The 26,199-nt window shown below is 51.7% G+C and overlaps 1 protein-coding gene across 2 annotated transcripts in view; it reads left to right on the top strand.

The window, feature by feature from the left end:
* Positions 1 to 26,199, top strand: part of LSG1 (large 60S subunit nuclear export GTPase 1) — a 96,089-nt gene that overhangs the window by 17,124 nt on the left and 52,766 nt on the right. For both annotated transcript variants that reach the window (XM_075340515.1, XM_075340516.1), the window contains exons 3-7: positions 173 to 293; positions 404 to 490; positions 578 to 664; positions 25,085 to 25,145; positions 26,000 to 26,176. In XM_075340515.1, the coding sequence (XP_075196630.1) occupies positions 173 to 293; positions 404 to 490; positions 578 to 664; positions 25,085 to 25,145; positions 26,000 to 26,176 (533 nt within the window). The remainder of the gene's footprint in view (positions 1 to 172; positions 294 to 403; positions 491 to 577; positions 665 to 25,084; positions 25,146 to 25,999; positions 26,177 to 26,199) is intronic.

Genomic DNA, 26,199 nt, shown 5'->3' with positions numbered 1-26,199 from the left:
TGCTCACCAGGGGGTGTATAAGCTCAGAGGGAGGAGCTACTATTTAAAGTGTAGTACTTTGTGTGTCCTCCGGAGGCAGAAGCTAAACACCCAAGGTCTGGGTCTCCCAATACGGAACTATAAGAAAAAGAATTTACGGTAAGTAAACAAAATTCTCTTTTTCTTATTATAGAGAAACTCAATATAAAGTTTGTCCCAGTTGAAGCCCGGACAGGATTGCTGACATCAGAGGAATCTAACAGAATCCATAAACTTCATAAAGAAAATGAGCAGTTTCTGTCCATCCCCCGAAGGTAAGAATATGTCGTCTTGTTACACTTGTGTTGCTATAATTCTTCTTTCTGTTCTTGTATTTCGTGGGCTCTTGGAAGCTCCATCGTTCTTTTTTGCTTGTTGCTTGCAGGCCTCCCTGGGACAGGAATACCAGCGCTGAGGTTCTCAAGCAGTCGGAGAGGGAGAACTTTCTGGAGTGGAGGCGTCAGCTCGCTAAGTAAAGTCTTACCTGATGCAGATGTGTGATTTGGGTGTTTGTATCATGGATCCTAGATTACAAAACTTTTATTTTTCCTTTTATTAGACTTGAAGAAGAAAAGAAACTGATTCTTACACCGTTTGAGCGCAATTTAGATTTCTGGCGTCAGCTCTGGAGAGTCATAGAAAGGAGGTAAATAATAAAGGGCACTTTTTAGCACTTGTGGGGGTGCTTAGGATCCATATACATTATCTGTTTTCTCTTTGGTCTCCAATTTCTGCAACTTGTAAGAAACGTAATACCCCTTTAATTTAGGGTAATGTTGATCACTGCCATGTATAGTGTCTTGTTTGGGAATGTGTCGCACGCCTCTCTAGTCTTTCACCCTGTAATCGTCCTTTAGTGTGTCTACAAGTTGGGAGAAGATTAGCGTTTGATGGAGAAGTCTATATTTTTTTTTTCATCGTTCCTTATGGGAGACCCAGACCATGGGTGTATAGCTTCTGCCTCCGGAGGACACACAAAGTACTACACTAAAAAGTGTAGCTCCTCCCTCCGAGCATATACACCCCCTGGATGACAGAATCCAACCAGTTCAATGCTTTGTGTTCAGGAGGTCACACAACCTGTCCAGGGCAGGAACCAGTCGAGATTTCGGTCCTTTCGGTCCTCTAACTGGTCCTCCTCTAAGCCCTCAACCTCGTCCACTAACTCAGCTAAGGATCGAAAACCCAACTGGCGCACGAAGCCTCGTCCTCAGAAGAACGGAGGAGCCGCTGCCACCAAGGCAGCCTCCTCTTGACTATCGGGCCGCGCCAGCAACGTCCTTAGTCGGTGGCAGGCTCTCCCACTTTGGCGACGTGTGGTTTCAACACGTCTCCGACCAGTGGGTGCGGGATATCATCTCCCACGGCTACAGGATAGAATTTTCTTCCAGCCCGCCAAACAGATTTTTTCTGTCCACTCCCCCCTGCTCCAAGGCCGCCGCCTTCTCACAGGCCGTGGCATCCTTGCAGGCCAACGGAGTGATTGTACCGGTTCCCGCTCGGGAACGGTTCAGAGGTTTCTACTCAAACCTCTTCCTAGTCCCCAAAAAGGACGGTTCCTTCCGGCCCATCCTGGATCTCAAGCTTCTCAACAAGCATGTTCAGGTGCGGCACTTTCGCATGGAATCTCTGCGATCAGTCATTGCCTCAATGACCCAGGGAGATTTTCTTGCATCCATCGACATCAAAGATGCCTATTTGCATGTGCCAATTGCAGTTTCACACCAGCGTTGGCTCCGTTTTGCAATCGGGGAGGAACACTTCCAATTCGTGGCTCTCCCCTTCGGACTAGCCACGGCACCTCGAGTATTCACCAAGGTCATGGCAGCAGTGGTTGCGGTTCTGCACCTCCAAGGGTTCGCAGTGATTCCTTACCTGGACGACCTTCTAGTCAAGGCTTCATCCAGTGCAGACTGTCAGCGGAGTGTCTCGCTCACTCTTGCCACGCTTGTCCAATTCGGGTGGCTTGTCAATCTGCCAAAGTCCACTCTGACCCCGACCCAGAAACTCACGTACCTAGGGATGCAATTCGAGACTCTGCCGGCACTTGTCAAGCTGCCCTTAGTCAAACAGCAGTCCCTTCATTGGGCGGTGCGCTCTCTGTTGCGGGCCCACCGTCATTCCATCAGGCACCTCATGCAGGTGCTGGGTCAGATGGTGGCGTCAATGGAAGCGGTTCCCTTTGCCCAGTTCCATCTGCGTCCTCTGCAGCTGGACATTCTCCGCTGTTGGGACAAGCGGACCTCTTCCTTGCACAGGCTAGTGACTCTGTCGCCACAGACCAAGAGCTCTCTTCAGTGGTGGCTTCGGCCCCTCTCTCTATCCCAGGGACGCTCTTTTCTGATCCCGTCTTGGGTAATTCTCACCACGGACGCCAGTCTGTCCGGCTGGGGAGCAGTGTTTCTCCACCACCGAGCACAGGGCACTTGGACTCCGTCCGAATCAGCCCTCTCGATCAATGTTCTGGAAATCAGAGCTGTGCTCCTAGCTCTCGAAGCCTTTCACCACCTGTTGGCGGGCAAGAACATTCGAGTCCAGTCAGACAACGCGACAGCAGTTGCCTACATCAATCACCAGGGCGGGACTCGCAGCCGCCTGGCAATGTTGGAGGTACAACGCATCCTTCAGTGGACGGAGGACTCCAAGTCCACCATATCCGCAGTCCACATCCCAGGCGTAGAAAACTGGGAGGCAGATTATCTCAGCCGTCAAACCGTGGACAGCGGCGAGTGGGCCCTGCATCCGGCGGTGTTTCGGTCAATCTGCCGCAAGTGGGGCACTCCGGAAGTGGATCTCATGGCATCCCGGCACAACAACAAGGTCCCGGTTTACGTGGCTCGCTCCCACGATCCTCAGGCCTTGGCAGCGGACGCGCTGGTTCAGGATTGGTCCCAGTTCCGTCTAGCCTATGTGTTTCCTCCCCTAGCTCTCTTGCCCAGAGTCCTGCGCAAGATCAGAATGGAGGGCCGTCGGGTCATAATCATTGCTCCAGACTGGCCCAGACGAGCTTGGTACCCAGACCTGCTCCGTCTGTCCGTGGAAGTGCTGTGGCGTCTCCCGGACCGCCCAGACCTTCTCTCACAAGGTCCGTTTTTCCGCCAGAATTCTGCGGCCCTCAGGTTGACGGTGTGGCTCTTGAGTCCTGGATCCTGACGGCTTCAGGCATTCCTTCCGAGGTCATCTCCACTATGACTCAGGCTCGGAAGTCTTCCTCGGCCAGGATTTACCACAGGACTTGGAGAATTTTCCTGTCCTGGTGTCGTTCGTCCGGCCATGCTCCTTGGCCTTTTTCCTTGCCGACCATCCTGTCTTTTCTACAGTCCGGTCTGCAGCTAGGACTATCCCTCAATTCCCTCAAGGGACAGGTCTCGGCTCTTTCAGTGTTGTTCCAGCGGCGTATCGCCCGGCTGGCTCAGGTGCGCACCTTCATGCAGGGCGCTTCTCACATCATTCCTCCTTTATCGGAGGCCCTTGGATCCCTGGGACCTTAATCTGGTCCTCACGGCCTTACAGAAACCCCCCTTTGAGCCTCTTAGGGAGGTTCCCTTGTTTCGACTTTCCCAGAAAGTGGTTTTTCTGGTGGCCATAACTTCTCTCAGGAGAGTCTCTGATTTGGCTGTGCTCTCTTCGTAGTCACCCTTTTTGGTTTTTCACCAAGACAAGGTGGTTCTCCGTCCAACGCCGGATTTTCTCCCTAAGGTGGTATCTCCTTTCCACCTTAACCAGGACATTTCATTGCCCTCCCTTTGTCCGGCCCCTGTGCATCGCTTTGAGAAAGCATTGCATACTTTAGATTTGGTGCGGGCGCTCCGGATCTATGTGTCACGCACTGCTGCTCTTAGGCGGTGCACCTCTCTTTTTGTGCTGACCGCAGGTCAGCGCAAGGGTCTCTCGGCTTCCAAACCGACCCTAGCTCGTTGGATTAGGTCGGCCATATCCGATGCCTACCAATGTGCTCAGGTGCCTCCCCCGCCGGGGATTAAAGCGCACTCGACCAGAGCTGTCGGTGCCTCTTGGGCTTTTAGGCACCAGACTACGGTTCAGCAGGTCTGTCAGGCTGCCACTTGGTCCAGTCTGCATACCTTTTCGAAGCACTACCAAGTGCATGCTCATGCTTCGGCAGATGCGAGCTTGGGCAGACGCATCCTTCAGGCGGCTGTCGCCCATTTGTGAAGTTAGGTTTTGCCTACTTCTCAGCTTTCTGTTTATTCCCACCCATGGACTGCTTTGAGACGTCCCATGGTCTAGGTCTCCCATAAGGAACGATGAAGAAAAAGAGAATTTTGTTTACTTACAGTAAATTCTTTTTCTTATAGTTCCGACATGGGAGACCCAGCACCCTCCCTGTTGCCTGTTGGCAGTTCTTGTTCCGTGTGTTTTCACCGGCTGCTGTTGTAGACAGAGGTTCCGGTTATTCCGGGGGTTTACTCTATATCTACTTATGGGTGGATGTCCTCCTTCAGCTTTTGCACTAAACTGGTTGGATTCTGTCATCCAGGGGGTGTATATGCTCGGAGGAAGGAGCTACACTTTTTAGTGTAGTACTTTGTGTGTCCTCCGGAGGCAGAAGCTATACACCCATGGTCTGGGTCTCCCATGTCGGAACTATAAGAAAAAGAATTTACGGTAAGTAACAAAATTCTCTTTTATTATATTTTGCTTCTAGAGCACTGTTAATTTCATAGCACTTTACACACCATCATCACTGTCCCCATTGGGGCTCACAATCTACATTCCCTATCAAGTATGTCTTTGGAGTGTGGCAGGAAAACCCTGGGAGAACATACAAACTCCTTGCAGATGTTGTTCTGTGCTAACCAGTGAGCCGTCCCACACAATGCTCATCCTCTGTAACAGGCATTTGTTGAGTATTGCTTCTCCTTTTATTTGAGGATTACTGGGCTACTTTTTAATTCTTAAAGGGAACCTGTCACCATATTTTTGAAGTATAAACCAAAGCTAGCAGCTTAATCAGCATCTGTGCTGCATTCCATAAAGGTGCATGTTATCACCTTATTCCACCTGTACACCCTACAAATACCTTTTGAAAATCTCTAGTGCTGTATGTAAATCTTTGGGTCCTTTCCGATGGGCGTCCTTGGGCGCAAGATTTTGCCTGGTTGTGTGGCTGACACAGCAGACGTCATCCACATACCCAAGCAAATTATTCCCTTGCCAGAGACCTCACCGGTTCACGTGTGCGCACCCATATATTCGGCTCTGCCCACAGTAGGGCAGAGCGAAGCTCACCTGTGGAGGCGCGAGATTTTTCCCGGCGACATGGATGGTGTAGGAGGTGTCATCCATGATAATCGGCACGGAGAAGAGCCGCAACAAAGGACTGCTGGTGGCCATTATGTGACCAGCACAGATTTCAATTAGAAAGTGATTTAGATTTAATGACAAATTTAAGTTACTAAGTTCCACATGATTTTCAAGATCTCGCTCTTTCAGGCCTCTTTCACACGTCCATGCAAAGCACACATGTTTTGCACAGTCTGTGGTGTAGGTGCGTATGTGTGTCCATGTATGTGTTCAGCTTGTGCTGTCAGGATGTTATCCGTGTGACATCCGCATAGCACACGGACAGCATGAATTCTATACTTACCTGTCCATGGTGCTGCTGTCTCCGGCTCTGCTTCTGCTTCCGGTCCTCGATGCAGTGCATATGCAATGAGCATAATGAGCGGGGGTCAGAAGCAAGTGACAGCTGGGCCGAAGACATCAGCACTGGAGAAGGTGAGTATAGAAAAGCATTTTATTTCACAGAAATATGGTTTTCTTCAGCGCTCTATTGGGAGACCCAGACGATTGGGGTATAGCTACTGCCCTCCGGAGGCCACACAAAGCACTACACTAAAAAGTGCAAGGCCCCTCCCCTTCTGGCTATACCCCCCCGTGGTATCACGGGTTCTCCAGTTTTCAAGCTTTGTGCGAAGGAGGTCAGACATCCACGCATGGCTCCACAGATTTTAGTCAGCAGTAGCTGCTGACTATTTCGGATGGAAGAAAAGAGGGCCCATATAGGGCCCCCAGCATGCTCCCTTCTCACCCGTGGATGGTGTTGTAAGGTTGAGGTACCTATTGCTGGTACAGGGGCTGGAGCCCCACATGCTGTTTTCCTTCCACATCCCCTTGTAGGGCTCTGTGGAAGTGGGATCCTGCCGGCCTCTAAGCTCTGACGCCGGGCTCCATCCACAGACCCATAGCACCTGATGGATACGGAGCAGGAGTACAATCAGGGACATGGCCCTGCATCATACAGGTACTCTGTGTCCCCGGCAGGCACAGACACACTCCGGGCTGGCTGGGTGTTGTAGTGCGCCGGGGACCGTAACGTTGGAGTTAGTGTTCCTACAGTTTACTGGGGGACTTTGTGTTGTGGGAACGCAGCGCCGACCCCCACTGGATCGGGCGGCGCTGCTGTGACTTGTGGTGCGCCGGGGACACGCCGACCGCGCTTTTACGGCAGCGGCGTTTATAACTTTAGTCCCCGGCTTTTTGCGGCCTAGCTCCGCTTCGTTCCCGCCCCCACCCTGTCAATCAGGGTAGGGGAGAGACGCTGTTTCGCAGCAGCGACGAGGGCTGGAGCCTGATTTACATGCTCCAGCCCTCTCACTAGGCACAGAGGGAAGCAGGCTTCCCGCTCTTAGCCAGGAACGCCCAGGGCCCGCCCCCCCTCCTCTCCCAGGACGCCGGCAGCCATTACATGCAGTCTGGCTGGAGGAAGGACGCAAGGCTCTGGGAGACCTGGACTAGGGGGCTTTTGGAGACCACACACCCGCTCTTATGCGGGCGGTAAGCGGCATTTCAGCTGGCCCCTCTAGTGCCTCAGTGTGTATTGGTGTACTGTGTCACCAGATATATATATTTATTTATTTCTTGCACTGTGAGGTCGCTTCCTGGCTGGACCCAGATCGCTCCGAGGAGGCAGCAACATGTCATCCACAAAACGCAAGGCTGCCAAGGCTAGGGCTGTGTACACTGCGTGTGCTGCATGTGGGGCTGCTCTACCAGCAGGTTCCAAAGACCCCCATTGTGTGCAATGCTCAGATCCGGTGCTGCTTCGCCAGCCGGAGTCCGGAGGGGTAGTGACCCAGGCTGAGACGCTTGTAAGTCCTGCCCCGGTGTCAGGGACAGACTTTGCAGTTTTTGCTGATGGAATGTCTGTGACTATGGCAAAAATCCTTGAAACTTTGCAATCCATGACTGGGGCTCAGTCTATGGACACGGCGAGGTCTCTGTCCTCTAATCCCCCTCAGTTGGAATTAATCCAGACTGCAAGGGGGTCCCCGGCTTCCCAGGCTGAGTATTATGACTCAGATGATAGCCCCAGCCACCCTAAGCGAGCTCGCTGGGAAAGACCCTCAACGTCATCACACTGCTCAGGGTCTCAGCGCAATCAGTCGCCCTGTGATGCGTCTGAAGAGAGTGATCAGGAGTCTTATCCTGGAACCCCTCTCAATCTGGATACCCCGGATGGGGACGCCATGGTAAACGAGCTTATCTCAGCCATCAATAGACTGTTGGATATTTCTCCCCCAGCTCCTTCTGCAGAGGAGGCAGCTGCAGAGCAGGAGAAGTTTCGTTTCCTCTATCCCAAGCGTAAATTGAGTGCTTTCTTGGATCACTCTGACTTCAGAGAGTCAATCCAGAAACACGACGCTCATCCAGAAAGACGTTTCTCTAAACGTTCTAAGGATACACGTTTTCCTTTCCCCCCTGATGTGGTCAAGCGCTGGACCCAGTGTCCAAAAGTAGACCCCCCGATTTCCAAACTTGCAGCTAGATCCATAGTTGCAGTGGAGGATGGCGCTTCACTTAAGGATGCCAATGACAGACAGATGGACCTTTGGTTAAAATCTGTCTATGAAGCTATCGGCGCGTCGTTTGCTCCAGCATTCGCAGCCGTATGGGCGCTCCAAGCTATTTCAGCTGGTTTAGCAAAAGTGGATGCTATCATACATCCAGCGGTGCCGCAAGTGGCGTCCCTTACCTCGCAGATGTCTGCGTTTGCGTCTTACGCTATCAATGCGGTCCTAGAATCTACCAGCCGCACCTCAATGGCGTCCGCCAATTCGGTAGTTTTGCGCAGAGCCTTGTGGTTAAAGGACTGGAAAGCAGATGCTGGTTCCAAAAAATGTTTAACCAGCTTGCCTTTATCTAGAGATAGACTGTTTGGCGAGCCATTGGCTGACATCATTAAACAGTCCAAGGGTAAAGACTCTTCCTTACCCCAGCCCAGATCAAGCAAACCTCAGCAGAAAAAATGGCAGCAGAGGTTTCAGTCCTTTCGAGGTTCGGGCAAGACACAATTCTCCTCGTCCAAAGGGACGCAGAGGACGCAAAGAGTCTCAGATTCCTGGCGGGCTCACGCACGCCCCAAGAAAGCAAATGGAGGAACCGCTTCCAAAGCGGCTACCTCATGACTTCCAGCCCCCCCCCTCCGCATCTCCGGTCGGGGGCAGGCTCTCCCGCTTTTCCGACATTTGGATGTCACAGGTCAAAGACCGGTGGGTGACAAACATTTTGTCTCGCGGGTACAGAATCGAGTTCAGTTCTCGTCCTCCAGCTCGGTTCTTCAGAACCTCCCCACATCCAGACCGAGCAGATGCCCTGCTGCAGGCGGTGGACTCCCTAAGAGCGGAAGGAGTAGTGGTTCCTGTACCGCCTCAGGAACAAGGGCGAGGGTTTTACTCCAATCTCTTTGTGGTTCCAAAAAAGGACGGCTCGTTCCGTCCTGTTCTGGATCTAAAGCTGCTCAACAAACATGTGCACGCCAGACGGTTCCGGATGGAAACCCTCCGCTCTGTCGTTGCCTCAATGTCTCAAGGAGACTTCCTTGCCTCAATAGACATCAAAGATGCTTATCTCCACGTGCCAATTGCTACAGAACATCAACGTTTTCTACGTTTTGTGATAGGAAACGACCATCTCCAGTTCGTAGCTCTGCCATTCGGTCTGGCGACAGCCCCCCGGGTCTTCACCAAGGTCATGGCGGCGGTGGTAGCAGTCTTGCACTCTCAGGGACACTCGGTGATCCCTTACCTAGACGATCTACTTGTCAAGGCACCCTCTCAAGAGGCATGCCAACTCAGTCTACATGCTACGCTGGAGACTCTACAGACGTTCGGATGGATCATCAACTTTCCAAAGTCGAATCTGTCACCGTCACAGTCGCTAACGTATCTTGGCATGGAGTTTCATACTCGAGCAGCGAGAGTGAAGCTTCCGCTGAACAAGCAGCGGTCCCTACAGACAGGGGTGCAATCCCTCCTTCAAGGCCAGTCGCACCCCTTACGGCGCCTCATGCACTTCCTCGGGAAGATGGTGGCAGCCATGGAAGCAGTTCCCTTTGCGCAGTTTCATCTGCGCCCACTTCAATGGGACATTCTCCGCCAATGGGACGGGAAGTCAACGTCCCTGGACAGGAAAGTCTCTCTTTCCCAGACGGCCAAGGACTCTCTACAATGGTGGCTCCTTCCCACCTCATTGTCTCAGGGAAGATCCTTCCTGCCCCCATCCTGGGCAGTGGTCACGACAGATGCGAGTCTGTCAGGGTGGGGAGCAGTGTTTCTCCACCACAGGGCCCAGGGGACGTGGACTCCGCAGGAGTCCACCCTTCAGATCAATGTTCTGGAAATCAGGGCAGTGTATCTTGCCCTACTGGCCTTCCAACAGTGGCTGGAAGGAAAGCAGATCCGAATCCAGTCGGACAACTCCACAGCGGTGGCATACATCAACCACCAAGGAGGGACGCGCAGTCGGCAAGCGTTCCAAGAAGTCCGGCGCATTCTAATGTGGGTGGAGGACACAGCATCCACCATATCCGCGGTTCACATCCCAGGCGTAGAAAATTGGGAAGCAGACTTCCTCAGTCGCCAGGGCATGGACGCAGGGGAGTGGTCCCTTCACCCGGACGTGTTTCAGGAAATCTGCCGCCGATGGGGAGTGCCGGACGTCGACCTAATGGCGTCCCGGCACAACAACAAGGTCCCGGCATTCATGGCGAGGTCGCGCGATCAAAGAGCTCTGGCGGCAGACGCATTAGTTCAAGATTGGTCGCAGTTCCGGCTCCCATACGTCTTCCCACCTCTGGCACTCTTGCCCAGAGTGTTACGCAAGATCAGATCCGATTGCAGCCGCGTCATACTCGTCGCCCCAGACTGGCCGAGGAGATCGTGGTATCCGGATCTGTGGCATCTCACGGTCGGTCGACCATGGTCACTGCCAGACCGACCAGACTTACTGTCCCAAGGGCCGTTTTTCCATCAGAATTCTGCGGCCCTGAACCTGACTGTGTGGCCATTGAGTCCTGGATCCTAGCGTCCGCAGGATTATCTCAAGGAGTCGTAGCCACAATGAGACAAGCTAGGAAGTCAACGTCTGCTAAGATCTACCACAGAACGTGGAAGATTTTCTTATCCTGGTGCTCTGCACAGAGAGTATCCCCTTGGCCATTTGCATTGCCCACCTTTCTTTCCTTCCTGCAATCGGGGTTGGAAAAGGGCTTGTCGCTCAGCTCCCTTAAAGGGCAAGTCTCGGCACTATCTGTGTTTTTTCAGAAGCGTCTAGCACGTCTTCCTAAGGTGCGCACGTTCCTACAGGGGGTCTGTCATATTGTGCCCCCGTACAAGCGGCCGTTAGATCCATGGGATCTGAACAGAGTACTAGTTGCTCTGCAAAAGCCGCCCTTCGAGCCTCTAAAGGACGTTTCCTTTTCTCGCCTGTCACAGAAAGTGGCGTTTCTTGTTGCGATCACATCGCTTCGGCGAGTGTCTGAGCTGGCAGCTCTGTCATCCAAGGCTCCCTTCCTGGTGTTCCACCAGGACAAGGTAGTGCTGCGCCCCATTCCGGAGTTTCTCCCTAAGGTCGTATCCTCGTTTCATCTTAATCAGGATATATCCTTGCCTTCCTTTTGTCCTCAGCCGGTTCACCGGTATGAGAAAGACTTACGTTTGCTAGATCTGGTGAGAGCGGATGCCAGCTTAGGTAGAAGAGTCCTGCAGGCGGCAGTGACATCCCCGTAGGGGAGGGCTGTTTTGCAGCTCTAACATGAAGTATCTCTTTACCCACCCAGGGACAGCTTTTGGACGTCCCAATCGTCTGGGTCTCCCAATAGAGCGCTGAAGAAGAAGGGAATTTTGTTACTTACCGTAAATTCCTTTTCTTCTAGCTCTTATTGGGAGACCCAGCACCCGCCCTGTTGTCCTTCGGGATTTTTTTGTTGTTTGCGGGTACACATGTTGTTCATGTTGAACGGTTTTTCAGTTCTCCGACGTTATTCGGAGTTAATTTGTTTAAACCAGTTATTGGCTTCCTCCTTCTTGCTTTGGCACTAAAACTGGAGAACCCGTGATACCACGGGGGGGTATAGCCAGAAGGGGAGGGGCCTTGCACTTTTTAGTGTAGTGCTTTGTGTGGCCTCCGGAGGGCAGTAGCTATACCCCAATCGTCTGGGTCTCCCAATAAGAGCTAGAAGAAAAGGAATTTACGGTAAGTAACAAAATTCCCTTCTTCTCCGGTACGTGTTACACTGATGTCACATGGAGCACATTAGTGTGCGGTCTGTGTGACACTCCTGCTGCCGAAGAAAAACTGACATGATCACATGTGAAGCACACAGACACATGTATGTTTCACGCGGACACACATATGCTCCACATGGTGGATGTGAAAACACCAGACCCATTGATTTTAATGGGTATACGTGTGTCTGTGTCTCCGGAATGTGTGAAAACAGACCTCACATGTACCGGACACACACACGTGTGAAGGGGGCCTTAGGTAAATATATCAGAAACAAGTAGAATTTTTCAAGCACCTGAGAATAACCTCTATTTTCAAAAATTGGAAACCGCCAAAAATATTAATGTTCACATACACACCACTGCAACACATGATTTTGCTCTTGTATTTCTTTGTCGCTCCATTGGGAGACCCAGACAATTGACAATTGGGTGTATAGCTTATGCCTCCGGAGGTCACACAAAGCATTACACTTAAAAGTGCAAACCCCTCCCCTCTGCCTATACACCCCCCCGTGCATCACGGGCTCCTCAGTTTTATTGCTTTGTGGAAGGAGGCACACATCCACGCAAGCTCCACATTTTAGTCAGCAGCAGCTGCTGACTATATCGGATGGAAGAAAAGTGGGCCCATACAGGGCCCCCAGCATGCTCCCTTCTCACCCCACTCGGGTCGGCGGTGCTGTTAAGGTTGAGGTACCCATTGTGGGTACATAGGCAGGAGCCACATGCTGTTTTCCTTCCCCATCCCTTAGGGGCTCTGGGTGAAGTGGGATCCTGACCGGTCACCAGGCGCTGGGACCGCGCTCCCTCCGCAGCCCCTGGGGGAATCTGCTGGACAGGAGCCGGGTATCATCAGGGACAAGGCCCTGCGACTCTGAGGTACTCTGTGTCCCCTTGGGGACGGCGCATAGTGCGCCTGGGTAATAGACACTGCAGCAGCTGCTGGGTGTGTTAGTGCGCCGGGACTACCGCGCTGGCCGCGCTTGTTTGCCGGCCGCGCTTATAACTTTAGTCCCCGGCTTTTGCGGCCTAGTGCCGCATATTCCCGCCCCCGGGCCTGCCAGTCAGGGGTAAGGGCGGGACGCTGCACTGGACGTCAGCGCTGAGGGCAGGAGCATACTTTGTATTCTCCTCCCCCCTCACTGAGCACCGTGGGGCACCAGATTCCCGCACTTTTACAGGCACGCCCACGGCCCCCTCCTCCTCTCTGAACGCCGGCAGCCATTGCTACAAGACGCTGGAGAACGTCAGAGGGGAGACAACTGAGCTCCAAGCAGCTCTGGGAGGCCCAGGCAGGGATCTGGTGGTCACACAACCGCTGGGAGCGGTCGGTAAGCCGCACCTGTTACTAGGTGCTGGTCCCCCTGGGTGCCGAATTGTATATTTATATGCTTATAGTGTATACATTTACTCTGTACGGCCTCACTGTTAGCGTTTGGCTATATACCCTCACTGATTATTCTAAGAGGAGAAACAGCATGTCGTCTGCAAAAAGCAAGGGTACCAAAGCACAGGCTTACTTTGCAACCTGTACCTCATGTGCGGCAATGCTTCCTGCAGGTTCCACCTACCCTCATTGTGTGCAATGCTCGGCCCCTGTGACACTCACTCAGCCGGAGTCTCAGCCACTGGTGGGACCCCCGGCCCAGGTGGAACCTCCGGCCCCCACTATCCAGGTGACAGGGACAGAGTTTGCAGTATTTGCTGACAAACTTTCTGAGTCTATGGATAGATGGTCTGCTAGGATACTGGAAGCTTTGCAGTCCAGACCTGTAACACAGGCCCCGGGCACTGTTGATTCATTGCCCCCATGCCCCCCTCGGTCGGAGCAGCAAAGAGCTCCTGGGTCAACTCATAGATCCCACGGGGAGGACTCCGACACGGACCGCAGTCCCAGACCAACTAAGCGGGCTCGCTGTGAGATTCCCTCGACTTCATCTCACTGTTCAGGTTCTCAGCATGAGGACTCTCTGGAGGATGAAGCAGATGCGGCAGATCAGGACTCTGATCCTGACGCCGCGCTCAACCTTGATACGCCTGAAGGGGACGCCATAGTAAATGACCTTATAGCGTCAATCAATCAGGTGTTAGATCTTTCTCCTCCACCCCTTCCGATTGAGGAGTCAGCTTCTCAGCAGGAGAAATTTCATTTTAGGTTTCCCAAACGTACACGGAGTGCGTTTCTTGATCACTCCGACTTCAAAGACGCAGTCCAGAAGCACCGAGCTTTTCCGGATAAGCTCTTTACTAAGCGACTTCATGACACACGTTATCCCTTCCCCCCTGACGTAGTCAAGGGTTGGGCCCAGTGTCCCAAGGTGGATCCTCCAGTCTCTAGACTGGCGGCCAGATCCATAGTTGCAGTGGCAGATGGTGCATCACTCAAGGATGCCACTGACAGGCAGATAGAGCTCCTGATGAAATCCATCTATGAGGCTATCGGCGCGTCATTTGCTCCGGCATTTGCTGCCGTATGGGCACTACAAGCTATCTCAGCTTGTCAGTCTGAGATTAATGCACTCACACGAGCCGCAACTCCGCAGGTTGTGTTATTAACCTCTCAGGCGTCGGCGTTTGCGTCCTACGCCATGAATGCGGTACTAGACTCTGTGAGCCGTACAGCGGTAGCATCCGCCAATTCAGTGGCAGTCCGCAGGGCCATGTGGCTACGTGAATGGAAGGCAGACTCTGCTTCCAAGAAGTTTTTAACCGGTTTGCCGTTTTCTGGCGACCGCCTGTTTGGCGAGCAATTGGATGAAATCATTAAACAATCCAAGGGTAAGGACTCGTCCTTACCCCAGTCCAAACCTAACAGACCTCAACAACGCAAGGTACAATCGAGGTTTCGGTCCTTTCGGCCCTCAGGCAGGTCTCAATTCTCCTCGTCCAACAGGTCTCAAAAGGATCAGAGGAACTCAGATTCATGGCGGTCTAAGGCACGTCCTAAAAAGACTGCCGGAGGAACCGCTCCCAAAGCGGCCTCCTCATGACTTGCGGACTCCCCTAACCTCATCCTCGGTCGGTGGCAGGCTCTCCCGCTTTTGCGACGCCTGGTTCCCACATGTCCAAGACCGATGGGTGAGAGACATTCTGTCTCACGGTTACAGGATAGAGTTCAATTCTCGTCCTCCGATTCGTTTCTTCAGAACATCTCCGCCCCCCGAGCGAGCCGATGCTCTTCTTCAGGCGGTGAACTCTCTGAAGGCAGAAGGAGTAGTTATCCCCGTTCCCCTTCAGCAATGGGGTCACGGTTTTTACTCCAACTTGTTTGTCGTACCAAAAAAGGACGGATCTTTCCGTCCCGTCCTGGACCTCAAACTGCTCAACAAACACGTGAAAACCAGACGATTCCGGATGGAATCTCTCCGCTCCGTCATCGCCTCGATGTCCCAAGGAGACTTCCTAGCCTCAATCGACATCAAGGATGCTTATCTCCACGTGCCGATCGCACCAGAGCATCAGCGCTTCCTGCGTTTCGCCATCGGGGACGAACACCTTCAGTTCGTGGCACTGCCTTTCGGCCTGGCAACAGCCCCACGGGTCTTCACCAAGGTCATGGCAACAGTGGTTGCAGTCCTACACTCTCAGGGACACTCAGTGATCCCTTACTTGGACGATCTTCTTGTCAAGGCCCCCTCTCGGGTGGCATGTCAACACAGCCTGAACATTGCTCTGGAGACACTCCAGAGGTTCGGGTGGATCATCAATTTCCCAAAGTCAAAACTGACACCGACACAATCGCTGACATATCTCGGGATGGAGTTTCACACTCTCCCAGCGATAGTGAAACTTCCGCTGGACAAACAACAATCACTACAGACAGGGGTGCGATCTCTCCTCCGAGCCCAGTCGCACCCCTTGAGACGCCTCATGCACTTCCTAGGGAAGATGGTGGCAGCAATGGAGGCAGTTCCATTTGCACAGTTTCATCTGCGTCCTCTTCAATGGGACATTCTCCGCAAATGGGACAGGAAATCGACGTCCCTCGACAGGAACGTCTCCCTTTCTCGGGCAGCCAAGGCATCCCTTCAGTGGTGGCTTCTTCCCACTTCTTTGTCGAAGGGGAAATCCTTCCTGCCCCCATCCTGGGCTGTGGTCTCGTTGGACGCGAGTCTGTCAGGGTGGGGAGCGGTCTTCCTCCACCACAGGGCTCAGGGTACCTGGACTCAGCCAGAGTCCTCCCTTCAGATCAATGTTCTGGAGATAAGGGCAGTGTATCTAGCCCTGAAGGCGTTCCAGTCGTGGCTGGAAGGCAGGCAGATCCGAATTCAGTCGGACAACGCCACGGCGGTGGCATACATCAATCACCAAGGTGGCACGCGCAGTCGGCAAGCCTTCCAGGAAGTTCGGCGGATTCTGCTGTGGGTGGAAGCCACAGCCTCCACCATCTCCGCAGTACACATCCCAGGCGTGGAAAACTGGGAAGCGGACTTTCTCAGTCGCCAGGGCATGGACGCAGGGGAATGGTCTCTTCACCCGGACGTGTTTCAAGAGATCTGTTGCCGCTGGGGGAAGCCGGACGTCGACCTAATGGCGTCACGGCACAACAACAAGGTCCCGGCATTCATGGCACGGTCTCAAGATCACAGAGCTAAGACGCCTTAGTTCAGGATTGGTCGCAGTTTCGACTGCCTTATGTCTTTCCTCCTCTGGCACTGCTGCCCAGAGTGTTACGCAAGATCAGGTCCGACTGCCGCCGCGCCCTCCTCGTCGCCCCAGACTGGCCAAGGAGGTCGTGGTACCCGGATCTGTGGCATCTCACGGTAGGTCAACCGTGGGCACTACCAGACCGACCACACTTGCTGTCTCAAGGGCCATTTTTCCATCTGAATTCTGCGGCCCTCAACCTGACTGTGTGGCCATTGAGTCCTGGATCCTAGCGTCTTCAGGGTTATCTCAAGAGGTCATTGCCACTATGAGACAGGCCAGGAAACCAACGTCAGCCAAGATCTACCACAGGACGTGGAGGATCTTCTTATCCTGGTGCTCTGATCAGGGTTTTATTCCATGGCCATTTGCCTTGCCCACTTTTCTGTCTTTTCTTCAATCCGGAATGGAAAAGGGGCTGTCTCTCGGCTCTCTTAAGGGACAAGTCTCGGCGCTCTCTGTATTTTTTCAAAAGCGTCTAGCAAGGCTTCCGCAAGTACGCAAGTTCCTGCAGGGGGTTTGCCACATAGTCCCCCCTTACAAGCGCCCGCTAGAACCCTGGGATCTGAACAGGGTGCTAATGGCTCTTCAGAAACCACCTTTCGAGCCAATGAGAGATATTTCTCTTTCTCGCCTCTCGCAGAAGGTGGTCTTCCTAGTGGCAGTCACATCACTTCGCAGAGTGTCTGAGCTAGCTGCACTGTCATGCAAAGCCCCCTTCTTGGTATTTCACCAGGACAAGGTGGTTCTGCGTCCGGTTCCGGAATTTCTCCCTAAGGTGGTATCCCCCTTTCATCTCAATCAGGATATCTCCTTACCTTCTTTTTGTCCTCATCCAGTTCACCAATGTGAAAAGGATTTGCACTTGTTAGATCTTGTGAGAGCACTCCGTCTACATTTCTCGTACGGCGCCCCTGCGCCGCTCGGATGCGCTCTTTGTCCTTGTCGCTGGCCAGCGTAAAGGGTCGCAGGCTTCCAAGTCAACCTTGGCTCGGTGGATCAAGGAACCAATTCTTGAAGCCTACCGTTCTTCTGGCCTTCCGGTTCCTTCAGGACTGAAAGCCCATTCTACCAGAGCCGTGGGTGCGTCCTGGGCATTGCGGCACCAGGCTACGGCTCAGCAGGTGTGTCAGGCGGCTACCTGGTCGAGTCTGCACACTTTCACGAAACACTATCAGGTGCATACCTACGCTTCGGCAGATGCCAGCTTAGGTAGGCGAGTCCTCCAGGCGGCGGTTGCCCACCTGTAGGAAGGGGCCGTCTTTCGGGTCTATTACCGGGGTATTCTTTACCCACCCAGGGACTGCTTTTGGACGTCCCAATTGTCTGGGTCTCCCAATGGAGCGACAAAGAAGGGAATTTTGTTTACTTACCGTAAATTCCTTTTCTTCTAGCTCCAATTGGGAGACCCAGCACCCGCCCCTGTTCCCTTCGGGCTGTTGTTCTTTTGTGTACACATGTTGTTCATGTTGAATTGTTCTTTGGTTCATGGTTTAAGTTCTCCGAACATCCTTCGGATTGAATTTACCTTAGACCAATTTATAAGTTTCCTCCTTCCTGCTTTTGCACCAAAACTGAGGAGCCCGTGATGCACGGGGGGGTGTATAGGCAGAGGGGAGGGGTTTGCACTTTTAAGTGTAATGCTTTGTGTGACCTCCGGAGGCATAAGCTATACACCCAATTGTCTGGGTCTCCCAATTGGAGCTAGAAGAAAAGGAATTTACGGTAAGTAAACAAAATTCCCTTCTTTTGGCTGTTTTAACTCTGCTTCCATAGGCTTCAATGAATATTGCATATGACATGTGACGCGTGCGAGCAGCTTGCCTGTGTCTTTCTTTTCCTGCCATATCGCAGCACTAAAATTGTGGGGCGACGGCAAGTTTCCCTTATGGTGTCGTCTGAGAATTGCTGTCTCCAAGTAGCCCTATTGTAAACCAGCAGCCTTTTAGGCTATTTGTGTGCATTTTAATAACACGTGTTTTTATCACATTTTTGACGCTGCGGTTTTTGTCTTTTTAATATGTCATGCTTTCAATAAAGCTTCTTTATTTTCTTTACATTTCTTGCTATTTGGGTTTGATATTCTTAGGTGCGGATTACATACATTTTTGATGCGTTAACCGCATGTGCATTTATTTATTATTTTTACCTGTGGATTTTCGGCTTTTAAGGCAAGCCTATGGGAAAATCTGCCCAGAGGATTTAAATCCGCAACATGTCACACGCTTTGCTAGAACTGTAAGATGCAGCATTTTTAATGCGGTGAAAACGCACCAAAAGCTGATTGTTGAAACAGAGCCTTATTCTTACTGAAATGACCGCACCTGACGCTTGTCTATATTATATTATTGGAACTGTATTGTTGATAGTATGGATTTTCATTGTAGGATCAGTCACATCAGTCCAGTTCTGTAAGTGGCTTACACATTTTCTTTATCGTTCCTTTGGGAGACCCAGACCTTGGGTGTTTAGCTTCTGCCTCCGGAGGACACACAAAGTACTACACTTAAAAGTGTAGCTCCTCCCTCTGAGCTTATACACCCCCTGGTGAGCCAGTCCCAGCCAGTTTATCGCTTTGTGTTCAAGAGGCATACATCCACACATGCATTCTCATGATTTTTTTCTTTGGAAGAGATTGAAGAAGTGCGGGTCCACGTCTGGACCCCCAGCATGTCCCTTCTCACCCCACTGTGTCGGCGGTGTTGTAAGGTTGATTTCCAAGGCTGGAGCCTTACATGCCGTGCTCCTTCACCATCCCTCCTGGGCTCTGGCTTGAAGTGGGAGCCAGCACGGTCTCCATGCCTGGTAGGAGACCGGTCTCCATCCACAGCCCCTTGAGGATTCTGCTGGACCGGAGCACTCACCCCAGGGACCTGGCCCTGCGTCTCAGCAGCTAAGTACCTGAGACATTTATGTGTTGGGGGTCCCTGTTCTTTATTGTATGGGGAGAGTATGCTGAATGTATTTATTTTGGCATTTCTGGCGGGTTCTCTAGCTTTCGCCCGAGAACTAAGCCGATGATGCCTGCGCGTCGGCCTCGCCGCTTAAATTTAGGCCCCGGCTTTGCCGGAGGCCTAGTTTCTGTTAACAACCCTCGCATGTCACTCATGCAGAGGGACAGGCACGGCTCCTCCCGGCGGCCGTCCTGCACAGGGGAAGGGACACTCCCCACTGCTGGGGCGTGTCTCCTCCCCTGCAGGTCTCTATGGCCCTCCAGTTCCCGCTCAACTACAGGAACGCCCCCAAGTCCCGCCCCCTCTCTTCGCTCCGGCGGCCATTTCTCAGGCAGAGTTCGCTCTGCGCTGGGCCTTTCTGCACTCTGCATCCCTGCTGAGGTGGTGTGCATTGGGGGTCCGGGCTTCGGGATCTGGAGGGCACACAACACCGCTTCCAGCGGTCTGGTAAGCCACAGCCGGTCTCTGGTTGTGGACCTCTGTATATTCTCCCTGGGGTTCATTCTCTTGCAGAGCCCCCACTCCAGCAGCGTGTCTCACACGAGGAGCAAGGCTCCAAAGCTTTATACTGTATGCGCTGCATGTAAGCTCCTGCTGCCTGAGCCGAGCACTATCCACATTGTGATGTCTGCTCTAACTTGGCGGTGCCACAGCCTGGAGTCTCACCCCCAGTGGTCTCTCCGGCTGCCTCTGCACCTGTGGCTGAACCCCCGGCCTGGGTAGAGTCCTTCTCTAGGTCTATATCCCAGTCATTTGCTGAGTCCATGGGACTTTTGTCCAGGACTTTGATGAATATGCATCAGCCCTCCTCACAGGGTGCCTCTAATGCTAAGGGTCCTTTAGGTTTCCTATCCTCTGACCTCCGTCCATCGGAGCTCACAGAGGATTCATCATCAGGTCCCAGACCCCGTCCTCCTAAGAGAAGGCGCAGGGTTTCCTCCCCCTCCTCATCCCGCGGCTCTGATTCAAGAGCTGACTCGCAAGGTGAGGAGGATGCCCTTACGGGGGGCTCGGAGGCTAACTCCATGTACCCCATCGATCTTTCCGAGGGTGACTCAGATCTTAGTGACTTGATTGCTTCTATTAATTCTGTACTGGATCTCAATCCGCCAGTATCAGAGGAGCAACCCTCTCTGGCAGAAAAGCACCAGTTTACCTCGCCTAAGAGAGTAAAGAGTGTGTTCTTTAACCACTCCAGTTTTCAGACCGCTGTGACCAAACCCAGGGCCTGTCCTGACAAACGCTTTCCAAAGCGTGGTTCTGATGACAGTTTTCCCTTTCCACCTGAGGTAGTCAAGGAGTGGTCTCACTCCCCAAAGGTAGACCCCCCGGTGTCTAGGCTCTCAGCCCGGACCGTTGTCGGTGGCTGACGGCACCTCACTTAAGGATTCCACTGAACGTCAGATTGACCTTCTGGCCAAATCTGTGTATGAAGCTGCGGGGGCCGCGTTTTCCCCGACTTTTTGCAGCAGTGTGGGCTCTCAAAGCCATCTCTGCTTCTCTAGAGGAGATGCATTCCCTCACCAAGGAATCTATGCCTGAGATGGTTACCTTAACTGCTCAGGCTTCAGCTTTTTCATCTTATGCCATGTCTGCCATGCTGGTGGCTTCGGCTAATTCCCTCGTTATCCGCAGGATCTTGTGGCTTCGAGAGTGGAAGGCAGATGCTTCTTCAAAGAAGCTTCTTGCTGGGCTCCCTTTTGCTGGTTCCCGGCTGTTCGGTGAACAGCTGGATGAAATTATTAAAGAAGCTACTGGCGGGAAGAGGACTTCCATGCCACAAACCAAGACCAGGAAACCCGCCCAGGGTAGGAATCAGTCGAGGTTTCGTTCCTTTCGTTCGTCCAACTGGTCGTCCTCTAAGCCCTCCGCCTCGTCCGCTAACTCAGCTAAGGATCAGAAATCCAACTGGCGCCCAAAAGCGCGTCCGCAGAAGACCGCAGGAGGTTCTGCCACTAAGGCAGCCTCCTCATGACTCTCTGCCCGCTCCAGCAACGTCCTTAGTCGGTGGCAGGCTCTCCCACTTTGGCGACGCTTGGTTTCAACAAGTCTCCGATCAGTGGGTGAGAGATATCATATCTCACGGCTACAGGATAGAATTCTCTTCCAGCCCGCCAAACAGATTTTTTCTCTCAACTCCCCCCTGCTCCAAGGCCGCCGCCTTCTCACAGGCCGTGGCATCCTTGCAGGCAAACGGAGTAATTGTACCAGTTCCCGCTCGGGAACGGTTCAGAGGTTTTTACTCAAACCTCTTCCTAGTTCCCAAAAAGGACGGTACCTTCCGGCCCATCCTGGATCTCAAGCTTCTCAACAAGCATGTTCGGGTGCGGCATTTTCGCATGGAGTCTCTGCGATCAGTCATTGCCTCAATGACCCAAGGGGATTTCCTGGCGTCCATCGACATCAGAGATGCCTATCTGCATGTGCCAATTGCAGTTTCACACCAGCGTTGGTTACGTTTTGCAATAGGAGAGGATCATTTCCAATTCGTGGCTCTCCCCTTAGGGTTAGCCACGGCCCCTCGGGTATTCACCAAGGTCATAGCAGCAGTGATTGCGGTTCTGCACCTCCAGGGGTTGGCAGTGCTCCCTTACCTGGACGACCTTCTAGTCAAGGCTCCATCCAGCGCAGACTGTCAGCGGAGTGTCTCGCTCACTCTCGCCACTCTAGCCCAATTCGGGTGGCTTGTCAATCTTCCCAAATCCACTCTGACTCCAACCCAGAGTCTCACGTACCTAGGGATGCAGTTCGAGACTTTGCCGGCACTTGTGAAGTTGCCCTTAATCAAACAGCAGTCTGTTATACCCTCAGGCGCGTGATGCAGGTGCTGGGACAAATGGTGGCGTCCATGGAGGCTGTTCCCTTTGCCCAGTTCCATCTGCGCCCCCTGCAGCTGGACATTCTCCGCTGTTGGGACAAGCGGCCTTCCTCCTTACACAGGTTAGTGGCTCTGTCGCCACGGACCAGGAGCTCTCTTCAGTGGTGGCTTCGGCCCCTCTCCCTGTCCCAAGGGCGCTCCTTCCTGGCCCCGTCCTGGGTGATTCTCACCAGGGCTGTGGAGTCGGTAAGCCAAACCTTCGACTCCGACTCCGACTCCTCAAATTCTCTTTCACCGACTCCGACTCCAGCTCCGACTCCGACTCCGGCTCCGACTCCGACTCCTACATATATTGCTTATAGTTAGGTGAAAAATTTATTGTAGTACATGAATATATGTATGTGAACATCAGACATTTAATAATTTTTATGATACAATAATCAAGATATTTGGATAGAACATAAAATATATTTATTGGAATACAACTTTAGAACACAAAAAAACTGTAATAAATTGTAAATAAGTAATACACTATGTAATATACAGTAGATTACATATATATCTTGTGTGTGTATATACACTGTATATATATATATATATATATATATATTTATTACATATTTACAATTTATTAGTTTTTTGTGTTCTAAAGTTGTATTCCAATAAATATTTTATGTTCTATCCAAATATCTTGATTATTGTATCATAAAAACAATTAAATGTCTGATGTTCACATTGTACTACAATAAATTTTTCACTTAAATATACGCATTATACTAAATGTTATTATTTAGTAAAATATTCAGCACATTCTGCATTGCACTCCTGTCCCCAATTTATTATATATTTTAGGAGTCGGAGTCGGTGCATTTTATACCGACTCCGACTCCACCAAAATGAGCTCCGACTCCGACTCCACGACTCCGACTCCGACTCCACAGCCCTGATTCTCACCATGGATGCCAGTCTATTCTGCTGGGGAACGGTATGTCTCCACCACAGAGCGCAGGGCACTTGGACTCCGTCCGAGTCAGCCCTTTCAATCAATGTGCTGGAAACCAGAGCCGTGCTTCTAGCTCTCCTAGCTTTTCACCACCTGTTGGCGGGCAGGCACATTCGAGTCCAGTCAGACAACGCGACAGCGGTCGCCTACATCAATCACCAAGGCAGGACACGCAGCCGCCTGGCAATGATGGAGGTACAACGCATCCTTCAATGGGCGGAGGACTCCAAGTCCACCATATGGGGCACTCCGGACGTGGACCTAATGGCATCCCGTCACAACAACAAGGTTCCGGTTTACGTGGCTCGCTCCCACGATCCTCAGGCCTTCGCCGCGGACGCTCTGGTTCAAGACTGGTCCCAGTTTCGTCTGTCCTACGTGTTTCCCCCTCTAGCTCTCTTGCCCAGAGTCCTGCGCAAGATCAGAATGGAGGGCCGTCGAGTCATCCTCATTGCACCGGACTGGCCCAGGCGAGCTTGGTATCCGGACCTGCTCCAACTGTCCGTAGAGATGCCGTGGCATCTCCCGGACCATCCAGATCTACTCTCGCAAGGTCCGTTTTTCCGTCCGAATTCAGCGGCCCTCACATTGGCGGCGTGGCTCTTGAGTCCTGGATTTTGACGGCTTCTGGTATTCCTCCTGAAGTCATCTCCACTATGACTCGGGCCCGTAAGTCTTCCTCCGCTAAGATCTATCACAGGACTTGGAAAATTTTCCTGTCCTGGTGTCGCTCTACCGGCCATCCTCCTTGGCCATTCTCTTTGCCGACCCTTCTGTCTTTTCTACAGTCCGGTCTGCAGCTAGGACTGTCCCTCAACTCTCTCAAGGGACAAGTCTCAGCTCTGTCAGTTCTGTTCCAGTGGCGTCTCGCTCGGCTGGCTCAGGTCCGCACCTTCATGCAAGGCGCGTCTCACATCATTCCGCCTTATCGGCGGCCCTTGGATCCCTGGGACCATAACTTCGTCCTCACGGTATTGCAGAAACCCCATTTTGAGCCTCTTAGGGAGGTTTCTTTGTCTCGTCTTTCTCAGAAAGTGGCCTTTCTGGTTGCCATAACTTCTCTCAGGAGAGTCTCTGATTTGGCTGCGCTCTCCTCGGAGTCACCTTTTTTAGTTTTTCATCAAGACAAGGTGGTTCTCCGTCCGACTCCGGACTTTCTTCCTAAGGTGGTCTCTCCCTTCCACCTTAACCAGGACATTACCTTACCTTCCTTCTGTCCGGCCCCTGTTCATTGCTTTGAAAAAGCGCTGCATACTCTAGATCTGGTGCGTGCTCTCCGGATCTATGTGTCTCGCACCGCTGCACCTCTTTTTGTGCTAACCTCAGGTCGGCGCAAGGGCCTCCCTGCTTCTAAGCCGACCTTAGCCCGTTTGATTAGATCGACTATTTCGGACGCCTACCAGAGTACTCAGGTGCCTCCCCCGCTGGGGATCAAGGCACACTCAACCAGAGCTGTCGGTGCCTCTTGGGCTTTTAGGCACCAGGCTACGGCTCAGCAAGTCTGTCAGGCTGCCACTTGGACTAGCCTGCATACCTTCTCGAAGCACTACCAAGTGCATGCTCATGCTTCGGCAGATGCGAGCTTGGGCAGACGCATCCTTCAGGCGGCTGTCGCCCATTTGTGAAGTTAGGTTCTGCTTACTTCTTAGTTTTTCTGTTTATTTCCCACCCAGGGACTGCTTTGGAACGTCCCAAGGTCTGGGTCTCCCAAAGGAACGATAAAGAAAAAGAGAATTTTGTTTACTTACCGTAAATTCTTTTTCTTATAGTTCCGTATTGGGAGACCCAGCACCCTCCCTGTTGCCTGTTGGCAATTTCTTGTTCCGCGTGTTATCACCGGCTGTTGTCGTGGACAGAGTCTCCGGTTGTTCCGGCTCTTGCTCTATTCTACTTGTGGGTGGCTATTCTCCTTCAGCTTTTTGCACTAAACTGGCTGGGACTGGCTCACCAGGGGGTGTATAAGCTCAGAGGGAGGAGCTACACTTTTAAGTGTAGTACTTTGTGTGTCCTCCGGAGGCAGAAGCTAAACACCCAAGGTCTGGGTATCCCAATACGGAACTATAAGAAAAAGAATTTACGGTAAGTAAACAAAATTCTCTTTTTTGTTTTTCAGTGACATAGTGGTACAGATTGTGGATGGCAGAAATCCATTGTTATTCAGATGTCAGGATTTGGTAAGTTTAAAAGGCATCTTCAAAGCATCACTCTTATGATAAACATTTACTGATCTGCTAGTACAAATATTAGTAAAGATTTTAGCTTCTATTCTGCCTATTTGTCACATATTTTAGCAGTCTGTTTGTTGATCAGTGTGTGTATATATATTCATTCATACAGTGCCTTTTGGGACATTTACACTCTGGGATTGCAAGCTTCGGTATTGTGTATATATAATGTGTAAACCTGAAAATCTGGGCATATGTGCTAGATCTTTGTGGAACGCCTGTTTGTCTGATGGATGTATACCAGTCGTGAATATTCCAGGAATCTTCTACCAGACTTCACCCACAGTCACAAAGGCTGAGGCTTGTTGAAATCAGACATACTCAGCCCTTCTTTTCTTTTCACAAATTAGGTCTATAAATTTGGAGTACATGTTACATTTGCAACTTTTTAACTTCCAGAAATTGTTTGACGAATTTGCCCATTTATTTATTTATTTTTGCTCCATCCTGAAGATTCAGTTGCATTTATGGGTCTTTCCATGATTGCACGGGAAAGTATTTTTCCAGTGAAAACAAGATCACTTGCTGATTGCACCGATCCACATTACAATACTAAGTGACGTGATTGTTTGAATTTCCTACTGATCCTCCATTCATTCTCTATGTGCTGCCAGAAAAAGCCAGTAGCTCAATACGAAATAACTAGAGCATTTTCTTTCCAATCAGTGTGGGTCCCAGCGCTTGGACCACCACCATGGCACAAGTTATCACCTATCCAGCAGATAGCTGACATAACTTTTTATTAGAGTTCTATTAGCAAAATGGCAATGCTTTTTCATTTTTATTTATTTATTTTTCCAAAGGAGCGATATGTCAAAGAAGTAAATTCCCATAAAGAAAATATAGTCCTAATAAACAAGGCAGACTTGCTAACTGAAAGCCAGCGGCAGGCCTGGGCGGCCTACTTTGAGAAAGAAGGTGTTAAAGTTGTGTTCTGGTCGGCTCTAGCTGAGGCCCAAAGACTTTCTGAAGATGCCAGGGTATGTTTCTTTTTCTTATTTTT

The sequence above is a fragment of the Anomaloglossus baeobatrachus genome, chromosome 3 (assembly GCF_048569485.1).
Source record: "Anomaloglossus baeobatrachus isolate aAnoBae1 chromosome 3, aAnoBae1.hap1, whole genome shotgun sequence".
In the NCBI taxonomy this organism is placed as follows: domain Eukaryota; kingdom Metazoa; phylum Chordata; class Amphibia; order Anura; family Aromobatidae; genus Anomaloglossus; species Anomaloglossus baeobatrachus.
Note: the sequence above shows the minus strand (reverse complement) of the source record. Positions and strands in the feature narration are given on the sequence as shown.